Source organism: Triturus cristatus, chromosome 12 (genome assembly GCF_964204655.1).
Source record: "Triturus cristatus chromosome 12, aTriCri1.1, whole genome shotgun sequence".
NCBI classification, from domain to species: domain Eukaryota; kingdom Metazoa; phylum Chordata; class Amphibia; order Caudata; family Salamandridae; genus Triturus; species Triturus cristatus.
Window position 1 is genome coordinate 794338519 of NC_140595.1, and position 25209 is coordinate 794363727.

The following is a 25209-nucleotide window of genomic DNA, read 5'->3' on the forward strand; positions in this document are numbered from 1 at the left end:
TGCCCTGACTTAGGAAGGAGGGTCCCTATTTGGACATTGGCGCCAGCCACGGCCAACTAGAGACCCCCCATTTCTAACAGACACCAACACCTTATTATTGACCGAACAAAAGATTTGGTTAAAATAGAAACCACACACACACACCCTCCAGTTATTTCTTACCTTAGGCTCAGCAACCAAAGCTGAGGAATTTCGATTGATTGTTGCAATCCACCATATGCCTCATGCCATGCATAGTTTGCCACAAGGAAAAACTACCCACTTCTTGGTAGGCATAGGAACAGCTGCTTCTCTTCCTCCAGGGATACCACTGCAAGACTTGGGTAAACACCATTGAAGCAGACACTAAATGCCTTCACCCTACACAGCTGCACGGACGTTAAATGTAGGCGTAAATCAAAAGGTTGTGTTGCAGAGCTTTTTGGTGAGTCCATGCCTAACTGTTATATACTATGGGGCAGATTTACAAGCCCCTTGCGCCACGTTTGCGTCACTTTTCCCATGTTAAAAGTGACGCAAAAGTGGCGCAAGGGGCTTGTAAATCTGCCCCTATGTATTCTTTTCAGAGCATGTGAATCTATGAAAGATGTTTTAACAAGTTTTATAAAGCGCAGCATATACCCGAAGGTGTCTTGGTGCTGATAGCTGAGCAGAGTAGGGAGGAGGAAGCGGGAGAACAGTTAACTTTTGAAAAGCCAAGTCTAAAGAAGTTTTCTGAAAACTTGTAAAGATGGTGTGGATCTAATGTGGAGAGGCAACGTAAACCAGAGTATAGCGGCTCCGGTGAGGAAGCTGCTGCCACCTCATTTGGTTTTCTTGAATCTAGAGGAGGTCCCTTTGTAGGTTCCCAAAGATCTGAGGTTCCTGTTGGGGGTTTACCAAGAGCTTTTTTTTAAGAATTTGGGACCAAAGCCATGAAGGGCCTTAAAAGTGAGACAAAGGGTTTTAAATTTGATTCGATTGCTGATGGTAAGCCAGTATAGTTACAGAACGCAGCAGTTCGGCTGGTTCTTATGCTTCCGTGGAGGGCCTCCTCGAAGATGGCGTTGGTTTCCCTCCACTGACTGCCGCTTAGGGAGAGAGTCCTGTTCAAGGCACTGTGCGTATGCCACTGTATCGTTCAGGGGACGGGCCTATCCTACCTGTTTGATTTACTTACTCTCTACTCCCTAACACAACAAGTAAGATCATGGGGGACGGGCCAGGTGTGTGTCCCTGCCATTAAGAGAGCTAGGATGGGCGGCCGCTCCTTCCGCTTTTTGGTGGCACAGCCAAGGAACAAGCTCCCCATGAGCCTCCGGTTGGAGGGTTCGGAGGGTACCTCCCGGAAAAATCTGAAAACGTATCTTTCCCCCCCTGGATAGACACGCCTGGGTAGGATAGGGTGTAGTTCCGAGGCAGTTTTTTTGCACCGCAGCGCGGGGACACACTGGCCGAGTGTAACCAGGCGCTTTACAAATGTGCTTATTATTATTATGATAGCAGAAGATCCTGAAACATATTTAGGGAGCTCAAGGAGTACTCTGGTGGCCCAGTTTTGGAGGACCTGCAGTTTATTAACGTATTGTTTCTGTAGGTTGATATTTAAAGCTTTGCAGTAATCAATTTTGGATAAAATGAGGGATAACACAACTGTCTTTCTAGAATTGATGGGTATGTAAGGAAGGACCTTTTTGGTGGTTGTTAAGGTGTTATAAGAAGCAGATAAGATGGCATTAATCGGTTTACCGAGATTGTTTTGTCATCCAGAATCACTCCCAAACTTTTAACTTTGAGGGTTGGCACTGGGAGTGGGCCCAACTCTGATGGCCAGCAATCAGGAGTCCAAGAGTGGGGATTATTTCCAAAGAGGATGACCTCTGTCTTATCATAATTTAACTGTAGACAGTGCCTGTCCATCCAAGTGCTGATTTCTATCGTACAGTTGTGAAGGAGGGAGCTTATGTGTTGGTCCTTATTTGCAGCAGATAACACAATTTGTGTATCATCTGCGTAGGAGGTAAGTAAGGCAAATGACTGGATCCGCAGAGCAGGTTCAGCTACATATATATTAAAAAGGGTGGGGCTGAGCGACGAGCCCTGCGGGAACCTGAATGGTAGGAAGAATGTTTTGGAGCTGAAGTTATCTAGCCTCACTATATTTTCCCTGTCCTTTAGGAATGATATGAGTAGGTCCAGAGCTGAACCCTTTATGCAAATTGTCTCTCGCCGTTGGCATAGTGTCAGGTGATCTACGGTATCAAAGGCCGCAGATGGATCCAGCAGGATCAGTGCTGCATGACCTCCTTCATCAAGGAAAGCTTTAACCCCTTCGCCGCGGCACGAATTCCGCCGCGGCGCTGGGGGGGGTTTGGGGGCACTGTGGCGCCGCCGTGCTCGTGACGGAACCACTCCGTCATGAGTCACGGGTGAGCTGTGCTCATGACGGAGTGGTTCCGTCACGACTCCGCCCACTGCGCTAATCGCCCGCACAGGCGGGGAATTAGCGCCGCGTGGGTTGAGCGGCCGCCAACGGCCGCAGCATGACGGAACCACTCCGTCATGAGCACACGGCGCCCGTGGCTCATGACGGAGTGGTTCCGTCATGAGCACGGAACGGGTTAAGTTCATCCGTAGATTTGATGAGTGCTGTCTCTGTCCTGTGATCTGATCTGAAGCCAAACTGTGTTGGGTCTGACCGGTCGTGCTCTTTGAGACATTTTGTAAGTTCCAGTATTCATGATATTTTCCAATGATCTTGGCAGGAAAAGGAAGTCTGGAGATGGGTCAGTAGGAAGATGGGACCTCAGGGCCAAGATTGCTTTTTTTAAAGAGAGGAATGATAGAAGCTTTCTTCCAAGATGTGGAAAAGGGACCTGACTGGAACATGGAGTTAAAGAGGTTTGTCAGAACTTTAGCAATATGTTCAGGTATGGGTTTGAGCATCGAGGGGGGCATGGGTCAGTCGGAGATCTGGATTTAGTGGCCTGAATAAGATGCTCTGCGTGAGTAGGAGAGACTGGGCTGAAACTGAGCAATTCGAAGATCCATTAATGAAGAAGAAGAATGTTACCACTGGACCTATCATATCAAAGCATGATATTGTGTATCGTACTGGGGTTCGTATCATCACCACTTGGTCATTGACACCATTGACTGTCGGGTGAGAGGTCCCCATGTTTCACGGTACTGCTCCTCTGTTCTAGCCTACTACTTTATGATATGGTCAACGTTAATTGAGTCCTGGTGCCTGTCTGTAAGCTGTAAAATGTGCAAAACAATAAACAGATTTTCACAAAAAAATGAAGAATGTTATTTATCTGCTTCTATAGTTCGCTAGCCGTGGCAGCTTACGTTCGACCTACCTTACTTCCTGGCGGGCTGTCCCTGGAGCATGTGTGCTTTAGTATCTGAAGGTGATGTAAGGTGGTGAGGGAGCAAGCTTTAGACCCTTTCAACCTTGCCGGTTTCTGAATGAGGGAAAGGTTGCTGGATTACATGCAATTCTTTTAATACTGCTCTTTAAATGTATTCATAATAATCCAACCTGACTAGGATACATTCAGAGCATGCAAGTCTGTGAAGGCGAGTAATGCAGGAGAAACTATTTTACAGGTAAGTAACCTTTGCTTTAGTGTTTCAGTGCTTTCCAATGTTCCGCTCATGGTTGTGTAAGTGCTCTTACCCATTTCCACATTTTACAACAAGGCACCATTTGGGATTCTGAAGTTCATCTTTATATATAAATACTATATAATACATTACTTTCTGTGCTTTGAACAAATACAAAAACGTTACAGAGTGACACTTGCAATCACATGGGTCTGCTGTGGTACATGGGAGAGGGTGACTGGGGTAGGCTACACAGGTCCATACTTCAACCCGCAACGTGCTGGGAGAGCCGAAGTCCAACCTCCCACTCCCGCCTCTGAGGGACCTGGGCTTCACCTTTCATTCACATGTCAAACAACCGTGCTCATATGTTCATTCAGGAGACTTGAATGTGGGTCGGATCAGTGCTTTACTCCCTACATCCAACAGGTTACTTTGCATTGTGAGACCTTCAAGTCCAAGGCTGACCAAGTGTGGGAAGGGACAGCTTCCTGGTTTATTAAACAATCTGTGTAGACATACCAGTGCGGTTTCATGCACATCAGCTCCTCACTAGACCTGGCACGGCTTATTCCTGATGGGATTTTCGTACAATAAGATGTCTGTGCAGATGAGAAAAAATATAAGGAGCACTGAACAAGCTGGCCTATTTCTTGTTCAATGTTGCAGCTTTCTGGACTGCAGAAGCCCACAATTTCACGTTTTCTTCAGAAATGTATATTTTGATATGTAGTAAAGCTGCAGGGTTCTGTGTCGGAGGCTACGCGAAACTTAATTGCGAAAGAACGCGTTGTGAAGGTCGTCACGTGACTTTGCACAGCCTGGCAGTGTGCTCTGATCTGGCAAAACCAGTTGATGCCTGTTGGAGCTGGCTGTGGGCTTGTTCGGTGCAGCCTCTTACAATGCGTCCAAGGGGTGGCGGTGTGCTGTTTTCGCCTAGTTTGTGTTCAGACATGAGGTAGGAGCTGTCCTAACTGCGGTGCCCCTCCCTGGAACTCCATGCCTCCAGGTACAAACATTCTGTACATTCCTCTGCAGACACTGGACTGCTCAAGGGTTGAAGTAAATGCACTGTGCATGTATAAAAGCCTCTCCTGAGCACAGTTCCTTCCAGTCCCCCCCCCCCCCCCCCTGTGTGAGCATGCCCGTTTACAACATTCTACCTGGTGCTACTGAGTAAGGGCATGTCAGTGTGTTGATTTGATGCTAATGCACTTGAGTGACCGAGTAATGCCAGATTCAGGACGGTGTTGATGGGTAGGAGGAAAGGGTGATGTGTTGTCTTACATCTGTACGATTATTGTTGTTTTTTGTTTGACTGGGTTTCAGCCGCAGTCTGTGTATGAGAGTGGGTAAAAAACAGTATAAAGATTACAAAAAGCTAACAGTTCAGTAATAAGGCACATTTTTGGGGGGGATGGCGAGTGTTGGGTGAGTAAAGAGGGAAGTTCAAGGATCCTAGGATGAGGTAGTTGTTTTTGGGTGGGCGTTGAAGGGGTATTTATCAGAGAGTCTGGCATCTATGGCAATGAGGTGTGACTAGCGAGTCGCTGGGATGCAGTTGTGCTTGTGGCGACAGTTCGGCAGTGAGTGCCTGAACATGGGGAGGTTGGTTGTGGTCGTGATGATAGTCAGTAGTGAGTTCCACAGGGGTGAGGCAGCTACAGTCAAGCATCGATCGACCCCCGGAATAGATTGATTTGTTGCGGTAAGGAGAGAGCTCCCGACAGTGTTTTGTGGCGGAGTAGGAGATGTGAGCAGAGCAGCAGACACTATAGAGGAACTGCCATAAGTAGAAATCTTACAGTAATCTATCAATCAATCAAACAGGATTTATAGAGCGCGGCTAATCGCCCGTGAGGGTCTATGAACAAGTAAAGGTTCCTTAGATGTGGAGACGGTGTTCTTCCTGGTGAAGATTTTCCAGATGTTCCATGAATGACATTGGGATTTTGTTGGGACTCTACCGTACTTGAGTACTCATCCAAGGGGTGGCCAAAATAGCCTATTACACACTGTTAAATTCTTTGTGTAGTAAATCCTAGCTCAGCCTTCAAGGCCGTCTCCTCATAGAACAGCGCAGGGAAGCGAACTGTCTGGCATCCATTAAGTGAAAGGCGATCATCTTTTGGGAGTAGGTACTCTGCAGAGACTCACCCCACTGGCCTTGTCTTCTGATGGTCAGCAAGACAGCAATAGCAGATGCTGAGAACAATCCCTCTCTGGTTATTAATGTAGAGGGTGGAGAGACAGTGCAAGGCCATATTGGTGTAAGGACTCACACCTTTCCCTCCACCTACTATAACCTTTCCAAACATATCTAGGAGTGGGTAGACCAATATAACCTGAAGTCAGTGTCACACGTTATTCTGCCTTTTTTTTTTTTTTTTTTGCCCGCCCGCCTTCCTATGGTTCGGTTCTGGTCAGCCTTTCATGTGTGGTCAGTAGCTCAGCCTTTGAGGCACCGTCAGATCGAGCTGTTTGTGGAAGGCATGCATGCTGGTAAAAAAGCTGGTGCCGGTGTCAGAGCTCCACCTGCAAGAACAAATTAAAGCACGTATCTGCCTGCTGTTAACACTGGGTGTTGGGCGGCCTCATGTATTTTTTACATGCCCCTTCTGTCACGATGAGCTCCATGGTGTAAACGGAGATCTGGAGAAGCCAGCTACTCTAGATGCCTCTTGTTACGAAGAACTCCATGCTGTTAACGGACATCTGGAGACGCGGCGGGGAGAAGCTGGGCATGGTGTGAACGGACATCGGGAGATACGACAGGGAGTAACCCCACAAACTGCAAGAGAAGGCTGATTCCGGCAATAAAAAAAAATCCAGTCATTAGGAGAGGAAAGACACAAAACCTGCTCTAATAGATGTTAGAGTATTGGTAACAATAGGTTTCCCAGGTGCCCAGTGGTGTTAAAAATAAAAAAAAGTCATCCCCCCACGCCCTCAGAATGACAAACCGGTTTTATCACAACAATTCTAAAAAATCTACAGCTCTGAACATATTTAACAATTCAAACATGGAAGTTAGTTATCTCTTTTAAAAAGACACTCAAATACAAGATGGCCAAAATGCTGTGGGTAACTCGGTCTCCCAAAACACGTTCAAGTATCCGGACTGTGATACTTTATCTTGAAGAGGGGTTAGGGTTACTTGGGAAACGGCAACTTTGACAAATACAGTACCTGAATGACAAAAGAGGTTACGGAAGGCCTATTACGGAGTGGGTCCCTGACAGTCCTTATCCATTTACAAACAAACATTTGCAATGCATTAGGTCTCGCATTCGTGAGAGTTTGAGCTACTGGCATTGTAAATGACAATGTCTTTTATTCATGTGTTTTGAAAACCTGCAAGTGGTGTGTAAACACGCACTTTGGGGCATATTATCAAGACGGGCGATAAAATTATCGCCGCTTTAGCGGCAGAAAACTGCCGCTAAAACGGCGATAATGGGCTTGATAATATGCTCTATGGAATTCCAATTGAAGCTCGGGTTAGATGTCCTTCACATCTAATAAAGCGGCGATAATTTTATCGCCTGCCTTGATAATATGCCCCCTATTACATTATGATGGTTTGTCCTCCAGTTTATACGCAAAGCTATGCGTGCAACATGTGCATTAACCCACTGATTTACAGCACTGTTTTCAGCACAAGGATGGTCTTTCTCTCCCAGGACCATAGTAAAAGCTGCTCTTGGCCAGAGACGCCACCCCTCTCGTCCCCAGGACAGGGCTCGAGTCGGGGTACCACGCGGGTGGACGGCGTCCCCTCACTTATTTTACCGGGTGGACGCCGTCCCTCCTGCCCAAAAGCTGGACTTCACTCTTTGGCCTCTCTGGAGCGAGATCAGAGCTCATTCAGAACGTCTGTCTACCTGCATTCACTGCGGGGGGATTAAACGCAGCCTCCGCGAGGTAGGGTGCAGAGCACCTTTCATCTAAAGGCATACGAATACCCAGGAGATTCCTGTCGTGACGTCACTTCCGGTGACAGCGCCCCCCCCCCCACTTCTTTTTTTTAGGACTTGTGCCCTGCCCCAGGATGAGCCCTCAACACAGTTGAAAAACGGTGCTTCCGTTGTCCGTAGCGAAACTTCAAAGGGCACGATGGCTGCCTAGCTCTTGTGCGCAACTATTACAGATCGTTTTTCGGACATATTTGAAAAAACCCTTTCGGATATCTAACCTCGTTGACAGCCACTTCCGGTCGATCCATGGGTGTTTCTCAGACTCTTGCAGAATCAAGCGCATTGCACATATTGTCCACCAGAGGGCGCCCGGACCTTTCCGTGGTATTCGTTGTTCATGTTTTTGGCAGGTCTCTGAATTTTTTTAAATTCGCAGACCGTGACTAAGTATTTTTATGAGTTAGCGAGGCTTTTGTTTTTGGACCAGTCAGTGTTTAACTTAGTGCACTGTTTTTTTTGTTTATAAAAATGGGAGCGGCTCATTCCTTTTAAGGCGGCAGAAGGTCAGTGTATAAATGACAGGCTGCTCTGCCTGCTGTTTGTTCTGTTGCTTCAAGTGGCGTCCTGGAGAGCGGTGCTTCAGTCACGGAAACTGCCGGGGTGTGTTTATGTTGTTGGGTGTTTCTTGGCGGCCCACTGCTGTGACCTGCCTAGAGACAGCCTTGAGGCGGCGACAATTTGTGCCGCCACCCCTGTGACCTTGGGCAGCTGTGCCAGCCATGTGCTCGAGCGAGGGAGTGTTCTGTGCTGTCGACTCGCCTGCTTTCCTATCTTTGTACTTGCAGCCCCCCCCCTTAGGAGTGTATCATGAAATGTAGTGACGGCGAACGACCCCTGGGGGGACACCTTACCTGCATCCATGCGTCTCCGAGCTCAAGCAGGGCAGGTGTTATGTTGTCGTGTACCCAGCATTCAGTTTCTAGTCCTCCCCACCCAAGATGGCGGGGACCAGGGGAAAGCGTATTGCACACAACTGAAAATCACACAATCAAAAACTAAGTAAAAGTGGGGCCTGTCTTTGCCCTTGACACAGGTTCGGCTGGTGTGTTGCTAACCCTGCCTGAAAAGTGCTAGTGAGTTCACGGCTGTCCCTTTGCATCTGGCTCCCGCCTGTCCCGCTCCTGCGGCGCGTCAAGCATCGGCGTCCATGTCGCCCAGGTAGTCCAGCTCGGTGCCCGGCTTCATCTCGTGGTCCAGCAGCGAGGGGTTGCGGCGGAACATGTTGGAGATCTCGTCGAATGTCCTTCCCCGAGTCTCGGGGACCTTGAAGAAGGTGAAGACGAAGAAGCCCAACAGGAGCGAGGCAAAGATGATGAAGACGTAGGGGCCGCACAGGTCCTGCAAGAGAGAACTGGATTAGGGGAGGTTGGGCTGTCACTTGTCAGTCATCTCACGATCTCCCTTCAGCTCTGGTTATTAGCAGTTTGTCTTTGCTTTCCACTCCTGGCTGCCAGATTCTCTTACCTTAAGATAAAGGCTGTGGACATTTGGAGCCTCATGTATGGGATTTTGTCGTCTTGCGCTGCCCTGCACCAAAGTGAAAGGGCTGGAATGCACTGTTGATGAAATACGGTGCATTCCAGTCCTGTCCCCCTGCTCTGGTGCCGTTTCGGCAGCCTGGCACCAACGTAGGCACCCTTGCATTGGTGTTTGCGTTGCATGCAGGAATATTTTTGTGAATGAATGGTCACTTTCCTGCACAAAAACAATCCTGAGAGGCGAAAGAGAAAAAAAACTAGGAGAAATCAAAATATTTCTCCTCGTTATGTCTGCTCTGGGGAGGTGTAAGGTTTTGCCGCTGACTCACGTTTACGTGATGAAGTAAATCTGGGGCAGCATCACAATCCATGAGTGTTGCATGGTGAAACCCACCACACCGCCCATGGAACGCCACCCTGGCGCAGAGTAAGGCAACGCAGCGACTTCCACTGCTTTGTCTTACTCTATATCTATGAGGCCATGAACAGACACGCAGAGTGACTTAGCGTCGCCTCATAGATATGATTAACAGGCTTGCGCCGCCGGAGCGTCAAAAAAAGCGATGCCCCAGAGGCGCAAGCCTGACAATAATAAGCACCGTAGTCAGTTGCTACAGCGTGAGACATCGCGCCTCTTGAGTGTTCGAGCCATCGCTTGTCACATCGGAAGTCTGAACTGCGTCTTAGCTACAAGCGCCCTGAATGGAGTGCCCACCATCGCCTCTTACCTACACTTCATGTGTGCGGTGTGCGCATATTTTGTATTTGTGCTTCGATTGTGAGCTGTCGTGTTTATGATCACTATATACTGCAGTGGGAACTGTTGCTTTGCTTCATAGCTGGAGGGGCAGAGGTCTGCTTTCACTCACCTTCTTCTCACTGGAAACAGTTACATTCCCAGACTGTCTCAAAACTAGACAAGCCTCTGCAAATCTACTGACAAACTCAATAGTCTCAGCCCTGCAGCAGTGCAACTGTTTTTAGCGAAACCCTACAAGCATCACCAATGCGGAAAGGAAAGACGAATCAATACAGACCACCTCATGCACACTCACTAGACTGGTTTTAGAGCAGGATGCAGTACAGAAGTTGTCACTTGAATGGTCTGAGGCCATACAATAAAAGATGAGACAGTGGTGAGTCCTGTATTTTGATGTTGCTCGATGCTACGGTACTGCTCACTACAGTCGACTGCTTGATCCTTACCCAGCCGGGGCCATACAGCGCTATCATTCAGTGTTTCAGATCCGGCCTTCATGACAGATCCTACACAGCAAGGAGATTTACTTCCTCGACTCACCTATGGTATCCCTCCCTTCTGACTCCTACACTGTTTAACCTCTGTTGGGCCCCTAAAGAAAGAACTGAGGGGGCAGGGCGTTAATATTCACCAATGGACCTCGACGACACACCGCCTTATCTGACCTCCTCTGAAAAAGATCTTCCTAGAAGAAACAGAGGCAGTCTGAAACTAACCTCTGATAAGAAAGAATTCCTGCTGTTTACCCCAACACAAACACCTGCATCTGAACTCCCTGGTTTACTCCTAGATGGCAAATTATCATTACAAAGACACATATGCAACATAGCAAAAAGTGCACAATGGCAACTATTGAACACAAAAAAAACTAAAATATCTTGTAACTAAATAAGACCTTTGGACAAAAGTTCAATCTCCAGTTCCCTCGAAGGTTAGACTCTGGGACTTCCTTATTTACAGGGCGACAGAAATCACGCCTTCTCCTTTGAAGCAGCACTGAGCTCAGCAGGCAGGCTGCTGCCCAGCACCAGGAGGAGAGAACAACTCACCCCTGCAGTCAGTGCAGTAAATCACCACCGACAGAGAGCTGCTGCTTGACGAGAACACGCCTCTGGTATGTCTTTGGAGACCGAGCCACCTCCTCTCTGTGCTTCAAGTGTAAGCGTGAGAAGCCTTGTGCCTCTGCTTTTAACCTCGAGAATCAGCAATCTGCTGATTCTCTGCCTGATGTCTGGATGTGAGAAGCCTTGTGTCTCTGCTTTGTGTCTGGAGAGTGACCCATCTCCTGTCTCTCTGCCTTATGTCTGGATATCAGAAGCCCTGTGTCTCTGCTTTGTGTCTGTCTGGAGAGTGACCCATCTCCTGTCACGCTGACTGATGTCTGGATTTGAAAAGTCTTGTGTCTCTGCTTTGTGTCTGGAGAGTGACTCATCTCCTGTCTCTGCCTCATGCCTCGATATGAGAAGCCCTGTGTCTCTGCTTTGTGTCTCGAGAGTGACCCATCTCCTGTTTCTCTGCCTCATGTCTGGATATAAGAAGCCCTGTGTCTCTGCTTTGTGTCTGGAGAGTGACCCATCTCCGGTCTGTCTGCCTTATGTCTGGATATCAGAAGCCCTGTGTCTCTTCTTTGTGTCTGGAGAGTGACCCATCTCCGGTCTGTCTGCCTTATGTCTGGATATCAGAAGCCCTGTGTCTCTTCTTTGTGTCTGGAGAGTGACCCATCTCCTGTCTCTCTGATTGATGTCTGGATATGAGAAGCCCTGTGTCTCTGCTTTGTGTCTGGAGAGTGACCCATCTCCTGTCTCTGCCTCATGTCTCTATATGAGAAGCCCTGTGTCTCTGCTTTTTGTCTGGAGTGTGACCCAACTCCTGTCTCCTGTCTGGGCATGAGAAGTCTGCTGTTTGTACTGTGTCTAGAGTTTGAGCTATATTCGGTCTCTTTTCTTCGAGTCTTGACTGTGATCCCTCGCTCAGTCACTACTTCCTACCTACATTAAATGCGTGCTCTTACTTGTCGCTGCCTGTCTGTAGTGGCCTCTATCACTGTAGGCAGCGACACCTACTCTATTCACTTATCCGGTTTTCACTGCAGTTGAAAAACACTTTTGGCACACTACTTTAAATTGAAGCCCAGAGGCTTCTCTATATTCACTGCTCTGAGTTAGTTTTAAAGAGCATAGGGCCACATTTTAAAAGCCATGGCGCTTTAGAAACAAATTATAACAGACAACATGTGTGAGAACTCGAGGGGAGAGTGGCGTAGGGGCAGAGAGGGGCGTAGGGGCACCTACTGTGGTGGTGAAGATGGCTCCCTAGTGGTGTCCTGGGCTCAGTCTTGCTGTGACTCTGCAGATCAGGCCATGTAAAACCCCTTCGGCACTTGACTCTCAGGATAGCAAGGGCGAGCAGTCACAGGCGTCTGAGGGACTCAGTGTGGAGGGAAGAGCTCAGAATTCAACAGTGAATCATGCGCAGTACACTAATGGCCAACCCAGTGCTTATCTTTTATGTCACAGCAGTAGTAAATACTACACAATCCAACGGGCACAAAAATAAACTGTGCAAAAAAGCCCAGCATGGTTTGCTGAGGCCTGCTGCTCTTTCAACAAATCTAGATTCGACTCTAGTTGTAGTCTCAGGGGAGGTGAGTGGGAGACCCTGCCACTATGTGCTTTGTTGCTCCTCTTTGACACAGTGATATGCAATGTAAACTCTTGAGGGCTTCCCTTCCATGAATGACTTCCCTCTGAAAAGCGCCACTCTTCTTCTAGTTATGGCTCAACGCTGCTGGGATTATGGAACCTGCTTGTCATGCTGGCGCCCTTGGTCTACTGCAGAGGGTTTTCCGAGCTGCATTGCAAAGCCTTTGGTATTTGATAAAATGTCAAAACACACAAGATGATGGACGGAATGTTGCACATTGGCAAAACATTCACCCCCAGTCACAAATCTGGGTTTAATCCATCGTTATTTTGCTCACCACGCCACCCCAGTTCAGACATGGCCATATGCAAATCAGCCTTGACCCTGTGCCTCATGGGAACAGTCCAGCCCGAACTGCCAAGCCATGTTTTCCCTGGACCGGAATCAAGCATCCTAGGACCGGTTTCTGGTGCAATCGATGCGTCATACCTTGTGCTTTCCATAACTCAAACTTTATATGTCATCCAACGGCATCTTGCTCTATTCATAACTCAGGCTTTATATCATGCCTAGGACCTGTTGTAATGCCCATAACGTAGACTTTACATTTCATCTTATGATCTCCATGTCAGACTGTATATTGAGTCGTGAGCGATTCACTATCCATTGCTCATGCCCGACTATTCATCTTTGAAGGACTTCCCTCTTTACATGCTGTCCAGGCTCTGCTAGTCATGTCTGGGGCACCTCATGATTTATCTTTAGATGTGTATTGACATGTCAAGCTTGGCAGCTTTGTTTGGATCTACAGCGAGAGGTCTGTAATTAACAGCAGAGGCCTGCCTCTTGCCTTGAGCCATGCTCCTCTCATGTCTGATCCTGATCTGCCGCTCTGCCCACATCTCGTTAGTACCTGAGGGTGCCTGCATGAGACTAGACACTACTGGCAGCTTGTCTCTGGCAACCTGGGAAAACAGTGGTGAACCCTCTCACTGATCCTTCCTTGGTCTCAATCCAACCACAAAGTCTCTGCAACTATTACAACTCTGTCTATGTTGAAATGAGGGGTGTCCCTCTCAGCAATTCCAATATTCTGGTTCAGCCTACCCCCTACTTTCAAGGTCACCCCTTGAGGAGTTGTTTGTCCAAGCAATCAAGTTATTAGTGCACATTACAAGCAACCACCCTTCCCAATTCCACATATGTGCCTAGGACTATTTGCTTCCGGTCCCTAAGTTTGTTTCTGTTCATGCCCTGCTTGTATTTTTTCTAGACCCAGAGCTGAATCTTTGCACTCAATAACGTTGTCCCTGCTTATGCCTAAACCATGCCCCAGCCTGCTGTTAACCTACCAAAATCTGCCTTCCAGCCCCCTCGGCGCCTGTACACGTTAACCATCTTTCCAACACTTACCGCCACATACTGGAAACACATCCCGATGATGAAGTTGGCAGTCCAGTTTGAGAATCCGGCCACTGCCATGGCTGCTGGCCGCGGGCCTTGGCTGAACAGTTCTGCTACGATAAACCAAGGAATGGGGCCGGGACCAATCTCAAAGAAGGCCACAAAGCCAAAGATGGCAACCATACTGACATAACTCATGGCCGGCACCTTGTCCTGCACAGAAAGGAGAAGAAAGTAAACCTCATCAGTAGATATCCCTTCGCAGCACAAGCTTTCTTCCATGCCATTTTTGATTCTAAAAGAACACCTATATCTGTCACAAGTTTAGTTTTCTTTTATACGTCAAGCAGGGGCCACGAAAAAGGGGGTGTCCCAAAACGTGTTTTTCCCACACAATTTCCAATAGGTTATTTAGGCACAACTACAACCCGAACTGCTGAATAAAATCACACCAAATTTGACAGAAAGATAGATCTTGGTCCAGAAAGAGTGCTTTTTGTCATTTGATTTAAATCTGTTTAGCAGTTTTGGAGTTATTAATTTAAAATATGTATGTATATGTAGAGATGCGGATACCCTGAGAATGCGGATGGATTTGCGGATTCATGCGCCAACAGCAATGCCGTGATTGGCGAGCCGCAACCTGAAAGGAAATTTGCAGCAGCCATTTTGCGCGTCGGGAAATGGTTCCCTGGGGAGAAAATATAATGTAAAAGTGATAGAATGGGTAAGGGTAGAGATACTCTGACCCCATGGGACTGATGGACAGGTCTGTAAGAGAACCTCATAGGCAAGAAATTGTCCAAAAACGTTTTTTTAAGCACAAGAGAATTCGCTGATCCCACTGGATTCAGGGGAATCCGCAGATCCAGACCCCAATTAATAAAAACACATACACACACTCAGACCCACACAGTCACTCACACACCCACTTACACATCACACAACCACTCACACACCCATACTGTCTCTCAAACACCCACTTACAGACCCAAAACCACTCACATACCTACTCACACACCCACATAGCCACACCCACTTACACACCAACATAGCCACTCACACACTCACCCACACACACCCATATGCCAATCACACACCCACACAGGCAGTCATGGAAACTGCAATAGCATATTTTTGTATTAAATGTGTTGTTATTGTAGGGCTGAATGTGTACAATATAACCAGCAGATCCCTTATTTGGCCGATGATTCACGACAGATCCGTGGATCCATAAAATTAATTTTAGAAAAGAACAACATGGTGCTTTGCATTTATAATAGACTACATAAGTTACCTTACCTTCATTTCTAAATTTTTCGTTTTAAAATATATAAGAATGAATGTGTGAAGAAAATTTATTTATAAACTTGTGAAAATGTATATTAGTAAATTGAACTTATGATTTGAATCGTACTATAATTTATACTTTACAAAATGTGAAATTCGCAGTAAACCAAAGGTTACAGAGACGTTCTAGTCAGGAAACAGCATTAAAAATCCATAGAAAGTAGTTTCGCCTTGTTTTTTGTATTTTTCCTTTTTGTTGTTATTTATACTAAAAGTGTGTATTCTGATTTCCATTATGTGCAGTCTGATCTACTGTGATAGTGCGGAGCCCCTGTGGGCCAGTCATTGTTTTCTGATACGCTGGAACACTTCGACTATTAGCGGCCGGCCCTGGTGGTTGTAGGCCCGTGTTTGTAACCCTTTCTATGCACAATAAAAAAATTTCAAAAAAAATAAAAAATCCATAGAAATTCACTGGAAAAAAAGAAAGGTTACAGGGACGTTATAGGCACGAAACAAAATTAAAAAAACAGTTTAGTTGGATCGGAATTATACACACACAAAACCACAGAAATTCAACAGCTATAGTTATCTCAAGTAACTACAACTCGTGCCCTAAGGTAACTATATCTCATCTCCCGCCATGCACAGTTTTCTCATCAATAATTTAATTGCAATCGTTGCAGTGATATTATCAATGATGTAATATGTGGGGTAATTAGCAGTGCTTGGCGGGGGCGCCAATTATAGTTACCTTAGGGCAGGAGTTGTAGTTACTTGAGATAACTATAACTGCTGAATTTCTATGGTTTTGTGAGTGTAAAATCCGAATCTGAATTAATGAGGTGCTATCATGTATATGGGTCCCAAGATAGCTGCCAACACTTCTTGGATGAAGTGCTGACAGCCAATCAGATCTCACAATGAGATGTGTGGTTAGGCTCCGCCCAGATATATATGTGATTTTACTTTTGATTTTCTCAGCAACTACTGAACGGATTTACACCATTTAACCAAAAGGCATGAGTGTGAACCAAGGGCTATCTCTTTGCCAAATTTGGTATAATTCCGTTCAGCAGTTCGGGCTGTAGCTGCGATTAAAGGTTCCTATAGAAAATTGCATGGGGAAAACACATTTTGGGACCCCCCCCCCCCCTGTTTTCTCTTGACGAATCACCCTGAGACTTTCAGGATAGGAGTGGACCGGAGCGCCCCACCAGTTTTCGCGAAGATTTGTCAACCGGCACCAAAGTTATTCCAAATAGAATGTTGCGTATTTCCTATGGATAATGGGTCCTAACTATAACTACCTACTGGCGACCGCCAGTAAGTAATATATATATTATCTACTGGCGGTCGCCAGTAGATAGTTATAGTTAGGACCGTGTTTCCATAGGAAATCCGCAACATTCTATTTGGAATAACTTTGGCGCCGGTTGACGAATCCTCGCGAAATTTTCAAAATAGGTGGGGCGCTCCGCTCCTACCCTGAAAGTCTCGGGGGGGATTCGTCAAGCGGGGGCTGAGAAAAAAGGGGGGTCCCAAAACGCGTTTTCCCATAGGACCTTTAGTCCGAGCTACAGCCCGAACGGCTGAACAGAATTACTTGAAATTTGGCAGAGAGGTAGTCCTCAGGTCAGAGATGTGCCTTTTGCAGGTCTGGTGTAAATCGGTTCAGTAGGTCCTGAGAAAATAGCATTTAAATCAATATATATATCTGTAAGCGCGCTCCGTGCGCTTACGGTAAGCTTACCGTACGCGTACGGTGCCGTGCGCGAGCTCAATTCTGATTGGTGGTTACATGACTGTAAACATTCGAATCGGTCGAAATCAGAAAGTGTCAGCCGCCATTTTCTGTCTCTCGCACTGAAAAACAAAGGTGGATAACGTGAAAAGGGGGCAACGAAGAGAGTTGCAGACCCCCTAGCGTTTGTCAGGGGGTCCACGAAGGACCAAAAAGTACGAAAAATACATTTAATAATTTTTAAAAAAAATCGCGGAGTGCGCGTACGGTAAGCTTACCGTACGCGCACGGCAAAAAAAAAAAAAAAAACTAAATAATCACATTTATTAAATAAATTGAAGGACCCGCAAGGCAGAAAAAAAAATTGTTACTGTGTAAAAAAAGGCGAGGCGCGCACGGTATGAACTGCGCAACGTGGGCGCTCGGTGCGCGAAGCGCACCGAGTGCCCACAGCGCGCGCAGGGTGTGCGCACGGTGAAAAATCAGAAAAAAAAATAAAAAATAAATACATAACTTAGCATTTAAAAAACCTTGCAAATTCACTTAAAAAACCATAGGTTTCACACATGTTATAGTTAGCTGTACATTTCACTCGTAAAAAACCAATGAAATTCCACGTTATAGTTAGATCAGGTAACTATAACTTGCGCGACCGCAATCCACAATGTGTCATTTCAGATGTCATCATTGATGTGATGAGTGATGTCACTGACCATGTCATGAGTGATGTAATATGTGACGTCATCAGCAGTTTATTGTGGGCGCGCAAGTTATAGTTACCTGATCTAACTATAACGTGGAATTTCATTGGTTTTTTACGAGTGAAATGTACAGCTAACTATAACATGTGTGAAACCTATGGTTTTTTAAGTGAATATATATATATATACACCTTGTCACACCTCCAAATTTTCGGAAAATCGAGCGAGGACCCAGATGAGTGCTGCAATTATTTTATTTTGCCATTGTCTGCCATTACGCGTTTCAGCCGTCAAATGAAATTGACGCTTCAGCCAAGCGGGTCAGGGCTTGATGGCGGAGCGTCCCTGCTTAAAATATTCCAAACGAACAGCCACGCACCTCACAACATGACAGCAAGCCCTCCGGCCGAGTTAAAGTAACAAGGTTTTTTAATGCAATTGTCCATCAAAAACATAACGCGTTTCAGCCCTCAACGGGGTCTTAATCATATGCACAGCACATGTGGTCAGTTGCTTCTCCGTTTAAATACTCAAGAATATCAGACACTGACAAGGGACTCAAAGAAGAACACATGGTTTATTTAAACTCGAACTTTAAACATTACATTTCCCGGTGTTTTTCACAAATTTGAAACAACTTTATTAATTCTAAAAGAACGTTCATTGTGTTTCATAATTAGAAACAAAACTTCCATAAAGACAAATCTACTGAAGAGAGGATGCAGCACTGACAGGCTAGACTTAGTTTTTGAGAAGAAAACCTTATGGGTACAAACTAGCCGTCTCATGTGATCCAACCCTTCAGGGTATGCTTTGCCTCCTCTTTGAGTTTAGGCACTGTCAGGTTCAAGTTGATATTCTAAGTGGTCCCTTGCATCACACCGCTGGCACACGTAAGCTGCTCAGGTACCCTTGGTCCTCTCTTGCTCCAAAGGAGCTCTTGACGTTGATAGTTTTGAGGCTGATCCTCGATGCCAGCTGCACGGGTGCCCAACGAGTAGTCCTACGCAAGCGCTCTCAATGCCAAGGCACTGGGTGTTAGCATCTTATCCTGCTTCAGGCTGCACGAAGGATAAAATAGATTTTTTAAAGGACTCAGCGAGCCATGCTGATTTTTACAGGGCCATGACACCTTTCACGACCCGGACAACGTGCTTTATTTAATAAACTACGATTTCTCTATATGGATTTCATCGGAATTAAATGTTCTTTTTTCTGACCCTATAGTTTCTGTTTCATGAAAAGATTGATTTCCTCTTTTTACTTTTAGTTTACTCCTGGTGTCTGCCCGTATGCATTGATTTCAGCCAAATGGAGACAGTAGGAACACAAACTATATTTCAAGATTTTTTTACCATTTTAATTCTTTCTATCTTACTGTACATAAGTCCTGTAATGGATAGCGTGGCTGTGTACATGTGGCTGAGGTTATAAAAGAATTGGGGTAGTGGGAAGCCGCTATGAAGACTGGAGCTCAGACACTCTGATGTCCTGGTGAAAGATGACGTCAAGTGACAGCGCTGCTTTCTGGTGAGCAGTGAGGAAAGACTAATGTAGTATCTGTGGATGGAATCCGACAGCCAAACTAAAATAAATTTACTAAGAACAATTTCACAAAAATAAAGAAAATTGGGGACAGGTTTCAAAAGATATTAGTCAATGAAAAATAACTCAATTGGGCTCAATAGGTAATCAAGAATTATTTTGAAAACAAAGACTAGGTGTCTGTGCAAAGGCTCAACCAAGACCTTGGCACCTAGTGATGCCAACCTGCAATTGCGCGTAGACAGACTGTGAAAAACTATCTAGTTTCAGTTTACATTTTTACATTTGCAGTTAAAAACTTTACTGGAACAAAAATCAGTCTCTGGAGCTAAAACGGACCCAGGATGGACTCCAGTATTCAGGGACGAGTGCGCGCCCACATTAAGCGGCAGCCATTTTCTATTAAAACATGAGAAAGCGACTAAGAGGCGTTTAACACTAGATCGGCTTCCCTTATGTCACTTGCTGGTGACATAAGGGAAGTGCAAGCGCTACTCGTCGGCTGTACCTGGTCGAGCTGTGCTCGAGCCGGTCACCTCTGCTTCGATGACCTACTGAACCTACTTTGTGCGGAAGAACTCGCTCTGAACACGACAAGGCGGTGTGGCTATCACATAAGGCCATGCCTTGCTCCGAACAATGATCCGCACCCCCTAGCCTTCCAGAACCCACAAACATGGCTCTTTGCCCTACCAACAAAATGACCAAATGTGACACCCATATTCATTTTCAAGACAAAGCCAACATTGTTTCTTTAGGATTGGATCCTGTGAACACAGCCCATATGAATGTGTTGGTTGTGGGGAATGTTATCTTATGCCACAAAACTGGACAGCACGGTCTGTACTATTACATTTCACTTTTAATGTGTTTATGGGTCATATTTGGCACCCTGGCTGAACACAACATCAGAGGGGGCCCGCTGCAATGATACCTCCAGCGCGAGTGACGAGAAAAGATTGTCCATCTCTATTTTCGGTTTCACAGAAATACTGTCGTCACGGCGACCCATCCTTCCTGTCCATGTAATTCACTCAATATGTGGCACCTTCCTTTCAAAACACAACCTCTCTGGCAGAGAAATCGCCCTACACGCTGGGCTGAAACAAAATATAACCTGGGGAACGTGACATATATTAGAAAATCTAATGCACTTTTGTCAATTTATCCCAATTAGGAAAAACCTAGCGTCCTCCAAACAAACGATAGCACCTTGGATTGTGTGATCAATGTATCATTCTGTATCATCAGAAAACTGACAGCCCCTGGCATGAGGGCCAGTGGCTCATTCCTGGTTTAGAGGCCCTACCTCCATTCAAGAGGCGCTGCTGTTCTAACTCCGAGTCCAGTGCAGATCATTCCTGGTTCAGAGGCCCTACCTCCATTCAAGAGGCGCTGCTGTTCTAACTCCGCTTCCAGTGCAGATCATTCCTGGTTTAGAGGCCCCTACCTCCATTCAAGAGGCGCTGCTGTTCTAACTCCGAGTCCAGTGCAGATCATTCCTGGTTCAGAGGCCCCTACCTCCATTCAAGAGGTGCTGCTGTTCTAACTCCGAGTCCAGTGCAGATCATTCCTGGCTTAGAGGCCGCTACCTCCATTCAAGAGGCGCTGCTGTTCTAACTCCGAGTCCAGTGCAGATCATTCCTGGCTTAGAGGCCCTACCTCCATTCAAGAGGCGCTGCTGTTCCATCTTTGAGTCCAGTGCAGATCATTCCTGGTTTAGAGGCCCTACCTCCATTCAAGAGGCGCTGCTGTTCTAACTCAGAGTCCGGTGCAGATCATTCCTGGTTTAGAGGCCCCTACCTCCATTCAAGAGGCGCTGCTGTTCCAACTCCGCTTCCAGTGCAGATCATTCCTGGTTTAGAGGCCCTACCTCCATTCAAGAGGCGCTTCTGTTCTAACTCCGAGTCCAGTGCAGATCATTCCCGGTTTAGAGGTCCCTACCTCCATTCAAGAGGCGCTGCTGTTCTAACTCAGCGTCCAGTGCAGATCATTCCTGGTTTAGAGGCCCCTACCTCCATTCAAGAGGCGCTGCTGTTCTAACTCCGAGTCCAGTGCAGATCATTCCTGGTTTAGAGGCCCTACCTCCATTCAAGAGGCGCTGCTGTTCTAACTCCGAGTCCAGTGCAGATCATTCCTGGTTTAGAGGCCCTACCTCCATTCAAGAGGCGCTGCTGTTCTAACTCCGAGTCCAGTACAGATCATTCCTGGTTTAGAGGCCCCTACCTCCATTCAAGAGGTGCTGCTGTTCTAACTCAGAGTCCAGTGCAGATAATTCCTGGTTCAGAGGCCCTACCTCCATTCAAGAGGCGCTGCTGTTCTAAATCCGCTTCCAGTGCAGATCATTCCTGGTTTAAGGTCCTACCTCCATTCAAGAGGCGCTGCTGTTCTAACTCAGAGTCCAGTACAGATCATTCCTGGTTTAGAGGCCCTACCTCCATTCAAGAGGTGCTGCTGTTCTAACTCCGAGTCCAGTGCAGATCATTCCTGGTTTAGAGGCCCCTACCTCCATTCAAGAGGCGCTGCTGTTCTAACTCCGAGTCCAGTGCAGATCATTCCTGGTTTAGAGGCCCTACATCCATTCAAGAGGCGCTGCTGTTCTAACTCCGAGTCCAGTGCAGATCATTCCTGGTTTAGAGGCCCCTACCTCCATTCAAGAGGCGCTTCTGTTCTAACTCCGAGTCCAGTGCAGATCATTCCTGGTTTAGAGGCCCTACCTCCATTCAAGAGGCGCTGCTGTTCTAACTCAGAGTCCAGTGCAGATCATTCCTGGTTTAGAGGCCCCTACCTCCATTCAAGAGGCGCTGCTGTTCTAACTCAGAGTCCAGTACAGATCATTCCTGGTTTAGAGGCCCTACCTCCATTCAAGAGGCGCTGCTGTTCTAACTCAGAGTCGAGTGCAGATCATTCCTGGTTTAGAGGCCCCTACCTCCATTCAAGAGGTGCTGCTGTTCTAACTCCGAGTCTAGTGCAGATCATTCCTGGTTTAGAGGCCCCTATCTCCATTCAAGAGGCGCTGCTGTTCTAACTCAGCTTCCAGTGCAGATCATTCCTGGTTTAGAGGCCCCTACCTCCATTCAAGAGGCGCTGCTGTTCTAACTCCGAGTCCAGTGCAGATCATTCCTGGTTCAGAGGCCCTACCTCCATTCAAGAGGCGCTGCTGTTCTAAATCCGAGTCCAGTGCAGATCATTCCTGGTTTAGAGGCCCTACCTCCATTCAAGAGGCGCTGCTGTTCTAACTCCGAGTCCAGTGCAGATCATTCCTGGTTTAGAGGTCCCTACCTCCATTCAAGAGGCGCTGCTGTTCTAACTCCGAGTCCAGTGCAGATCATTCCTGGTTTAGAGGCCCTACCTCCATTCAAAAGGCGCTGCTGTTCTAACTCCGAGTCCGGTGCAGATCATTCCTGGCTTAGAGGCCCTACCTCCATTCAAGAGGCGCTGCTGTTCTAACTCCGAGTCCAGTGCAGATCATTCCTGGTTTAGAGGCCCTACCTCCAGTCAAGAGGCGCTGCTGTTCTAACTCAGAGTCCAGTACAGATCATTCCTGGTTTAGAGGCCCTACCTCCATTCAAGAGGCGCTGCTGTTTCAAATCAGAGTCCAGTGCAGATCATTCCTGGTTTAGAGGCCCTACCTCCAGTCAAGAGGCGCTGCTGTTCTAACTCAGAGTCCAGTGCAGATCATTCCTGGTTTAGAGGCCCTACCTCCATTCAAGAGGCGCTGCCGTTCTAACTCCGAGTCCAGTGCAGATCATTCCTGGTTTAGAGGCCCCTACCTCCATTCAAGAGGCGCTGCTGTTCTAACTCGGAGTCCAGTGCAGATCATTCCTGGTTTAGAGGCCCTACCTCCATTCAAGAGGCGCTGCTGTTCTAACTCGGAGTCCAGTGCAGATCATTCCTGGTTTAGAGGCCCTACCTCCAGTCAAGAGGCGCTGCTGTTCTACATCCGAGTCCAGTGCAGATCATTCCTGGTTTAGGGGCCCTACCTCCATTCAAGAGGCGCTGCTGTTCTAACTCAGAGTCCAGTGCAGATCATTCCTGGTTTAGAGGCCCTACCTCCTTTCAAGAGGCGCTGCTGTTCTAACTCAGCTTCCAGTGCAGATCATTCCTGGTTTAGAGGCCCCTACCTCCATCCAAGAGGCGCTGCTGTTTCAACTCCGAGTCCAGTGCAGATCATTCCTGGTTTAGAGGCCCCTACCTCCATCCAAGAGGCGCTGCTGTTTCAACTCCGAGTCCAGTGCAGATCATTCCTGGTTTAGGGGCCCTACCTCCATTCAAGAGGCGCTGCTGTTCTAACTCAGAGTCCAGTGCAGATCATTCCTGGTTTAGAGGCCCTACCTCCTTTCAAGAGGCGCTGCTGTTCTAACTCAGCTTCCAGTGCAGATCATTCCTGGTTTAGAGGCCCCTGCCTCCATCCAAGAGGCGCTGCTGTTTCAACTCCGAGTCCAGTGCAGATCATTCCTGGTTTAGAGGCCCCTACCTCCATCCAAGAGGCGCTGCTGTTTCAACTCCGAGTCCAGTGCAGATCATTCCTGGTTTAGGGGCCCCTACCTCCATTCAAGAGGCGCTGCTGTTCTAACTCAGAGTCCAGTGCAGATCATTCCTGGTTTAGAGGCCCCTACCTCCATCCAAGAGGCGCTGCTGTTTCAACTCCGAGTCCAGTGCAGATCATTCCTGGTTTAGGGGCCCTACCTCCATTCAAGAGGCGCTGCTGTTCTAACTCAGCTTCCAGTGCAGATCATTCCTGGTTTAGAGGCCCTACCTCCATTCAAGAGGCGCTGCTGTTCTAACTCGGAGTCCAGTGCAGATCATTCCTGGTTTAGAGGCCCTACCTCCATTCAAGAGGCGCTGCTGTTTCAAATCAGAGTCCAGTGCAGATCATTCCTGGTTTAGAGGCCCTACCTCCAGTCAAGAGGCGCTGCTGTTCTAAATCCGAGTCCGGTGCAGATCATTCCTGGTTTAGAGGCCCTACCTCCATTCAAGAGGTGCTGCTGTTCTAACTCCGAGTCCAGTGCAGATCATTGCTGGTTTAGAGGCCCTACCTCCTTTCAAGAGGCGCTGCTGTTCTAACTCAGCTTCCAGTGCAGATCATTCCTGGTTTAGAGGCCCCTACCTCCATCCAAGAGGCGCTGCTGTTTCAACTCCGAGTCCAGTGCAGATCATTCCTGGTTTAGAGGCCCCTACCTCCATCCAAGAGGCGCTGCTGTTTCAACTCCGAATCCAGTGCAGATCATTCCTGGTTTAGGGGCCCTACCTCCATTCAAGAGGCGCTGCTGTTCTAACTCAGAGTCCAGTGCAGATCATTCCTGGTTTAGAGGCCCTACCTCCTTTCAAGAGGCGCTGCTGTTCTAACTCGGAGTCCAGTGCAGATCATTCCTGGTTTAGAGGCCCCTACCTCCATCCAAGAGGCGCTGCTGTTTCAACTCCGAGTCCAGTGCAGATCATTCCTGGTTTAGAGGCCCCTACCTCCATCCAAGAGGCGCTGCTGTTTCAACTCCGAGTCCAGTGCAGATCATTCCTGGTTTAGGGGCCCCTACCTCCATTCAAGAGGCGCTGCTGTTCTAACTCCGAGTCTAGTGCAGATCATTCCTGGTTTAGAGGCCCCTATCTCCATTCAAGAGGCGCTGCTGTTCTAACTCAGCTTCCAGTGCAGATCATTCCTGGTTTAGAGGCCCCTACCTCCATTCAAGAGGCGCTGCTGTTCTAACTCCGAGTCCAGTGCAGATCATTCCTGGTTTAGAGGCCCCTACCTCCATTCAAGAGGCGCTGCTGTTCTAACTCAGAGTCCAGTGCAGATCATTCCTGGTTTAGAGGCCCTACCTCCATTCAAGAGGCGCTGCTGTTTCAAATCAAAGTCCAATGCAGATCATTCCTGGTTTAGAGGCCCTACCTCCAGTCAAGAGGCGCTGCTGTTCTAAATCCGAGTCCGGTGCAGATCATTCCTGGTTTAGAGGCCCTACCTCCATTCAAGAGGTGCTGCTGTTCTAACTCCGAGTCCAGTGCAGATCATTCCTGGTTTAGAGGCCCCTACCTCCATTCAAGAGGCGCTGCTGTTCTAACTCAGAGTCCGGTGCAGATC

General features: G+C 47.4%; 1 protein-coding gene across 1 annotated transcript in view; it reads right to left on the bottom strand.

The window, feature by feature from the left end:
• Positions 1–5987: 5987 nt before the first annotated feature.
• SLC2A4 (solute carrier family 2 member 4) overlaps positions 5988–25209 on the bottom strand; it is a 183343-nt gene continuing 164121 nt past the window's right edge. The window contains exons 10-11 of the mRNA XM_085638949.1: positions 13863–14066; positions 5988–8906 (exon numbers count right to left, since the gene is read on the bottom strand). Coding sequence (XP_085495075.1) covers positions 8700–8906; positions 13863–14066 — 411 coding nt within the window. The 3' untranslated portion in view covers positions 5988–8699. The remainder of the gene's footprint in view (positions 8907–13862; positions 14067–25209) is intronic.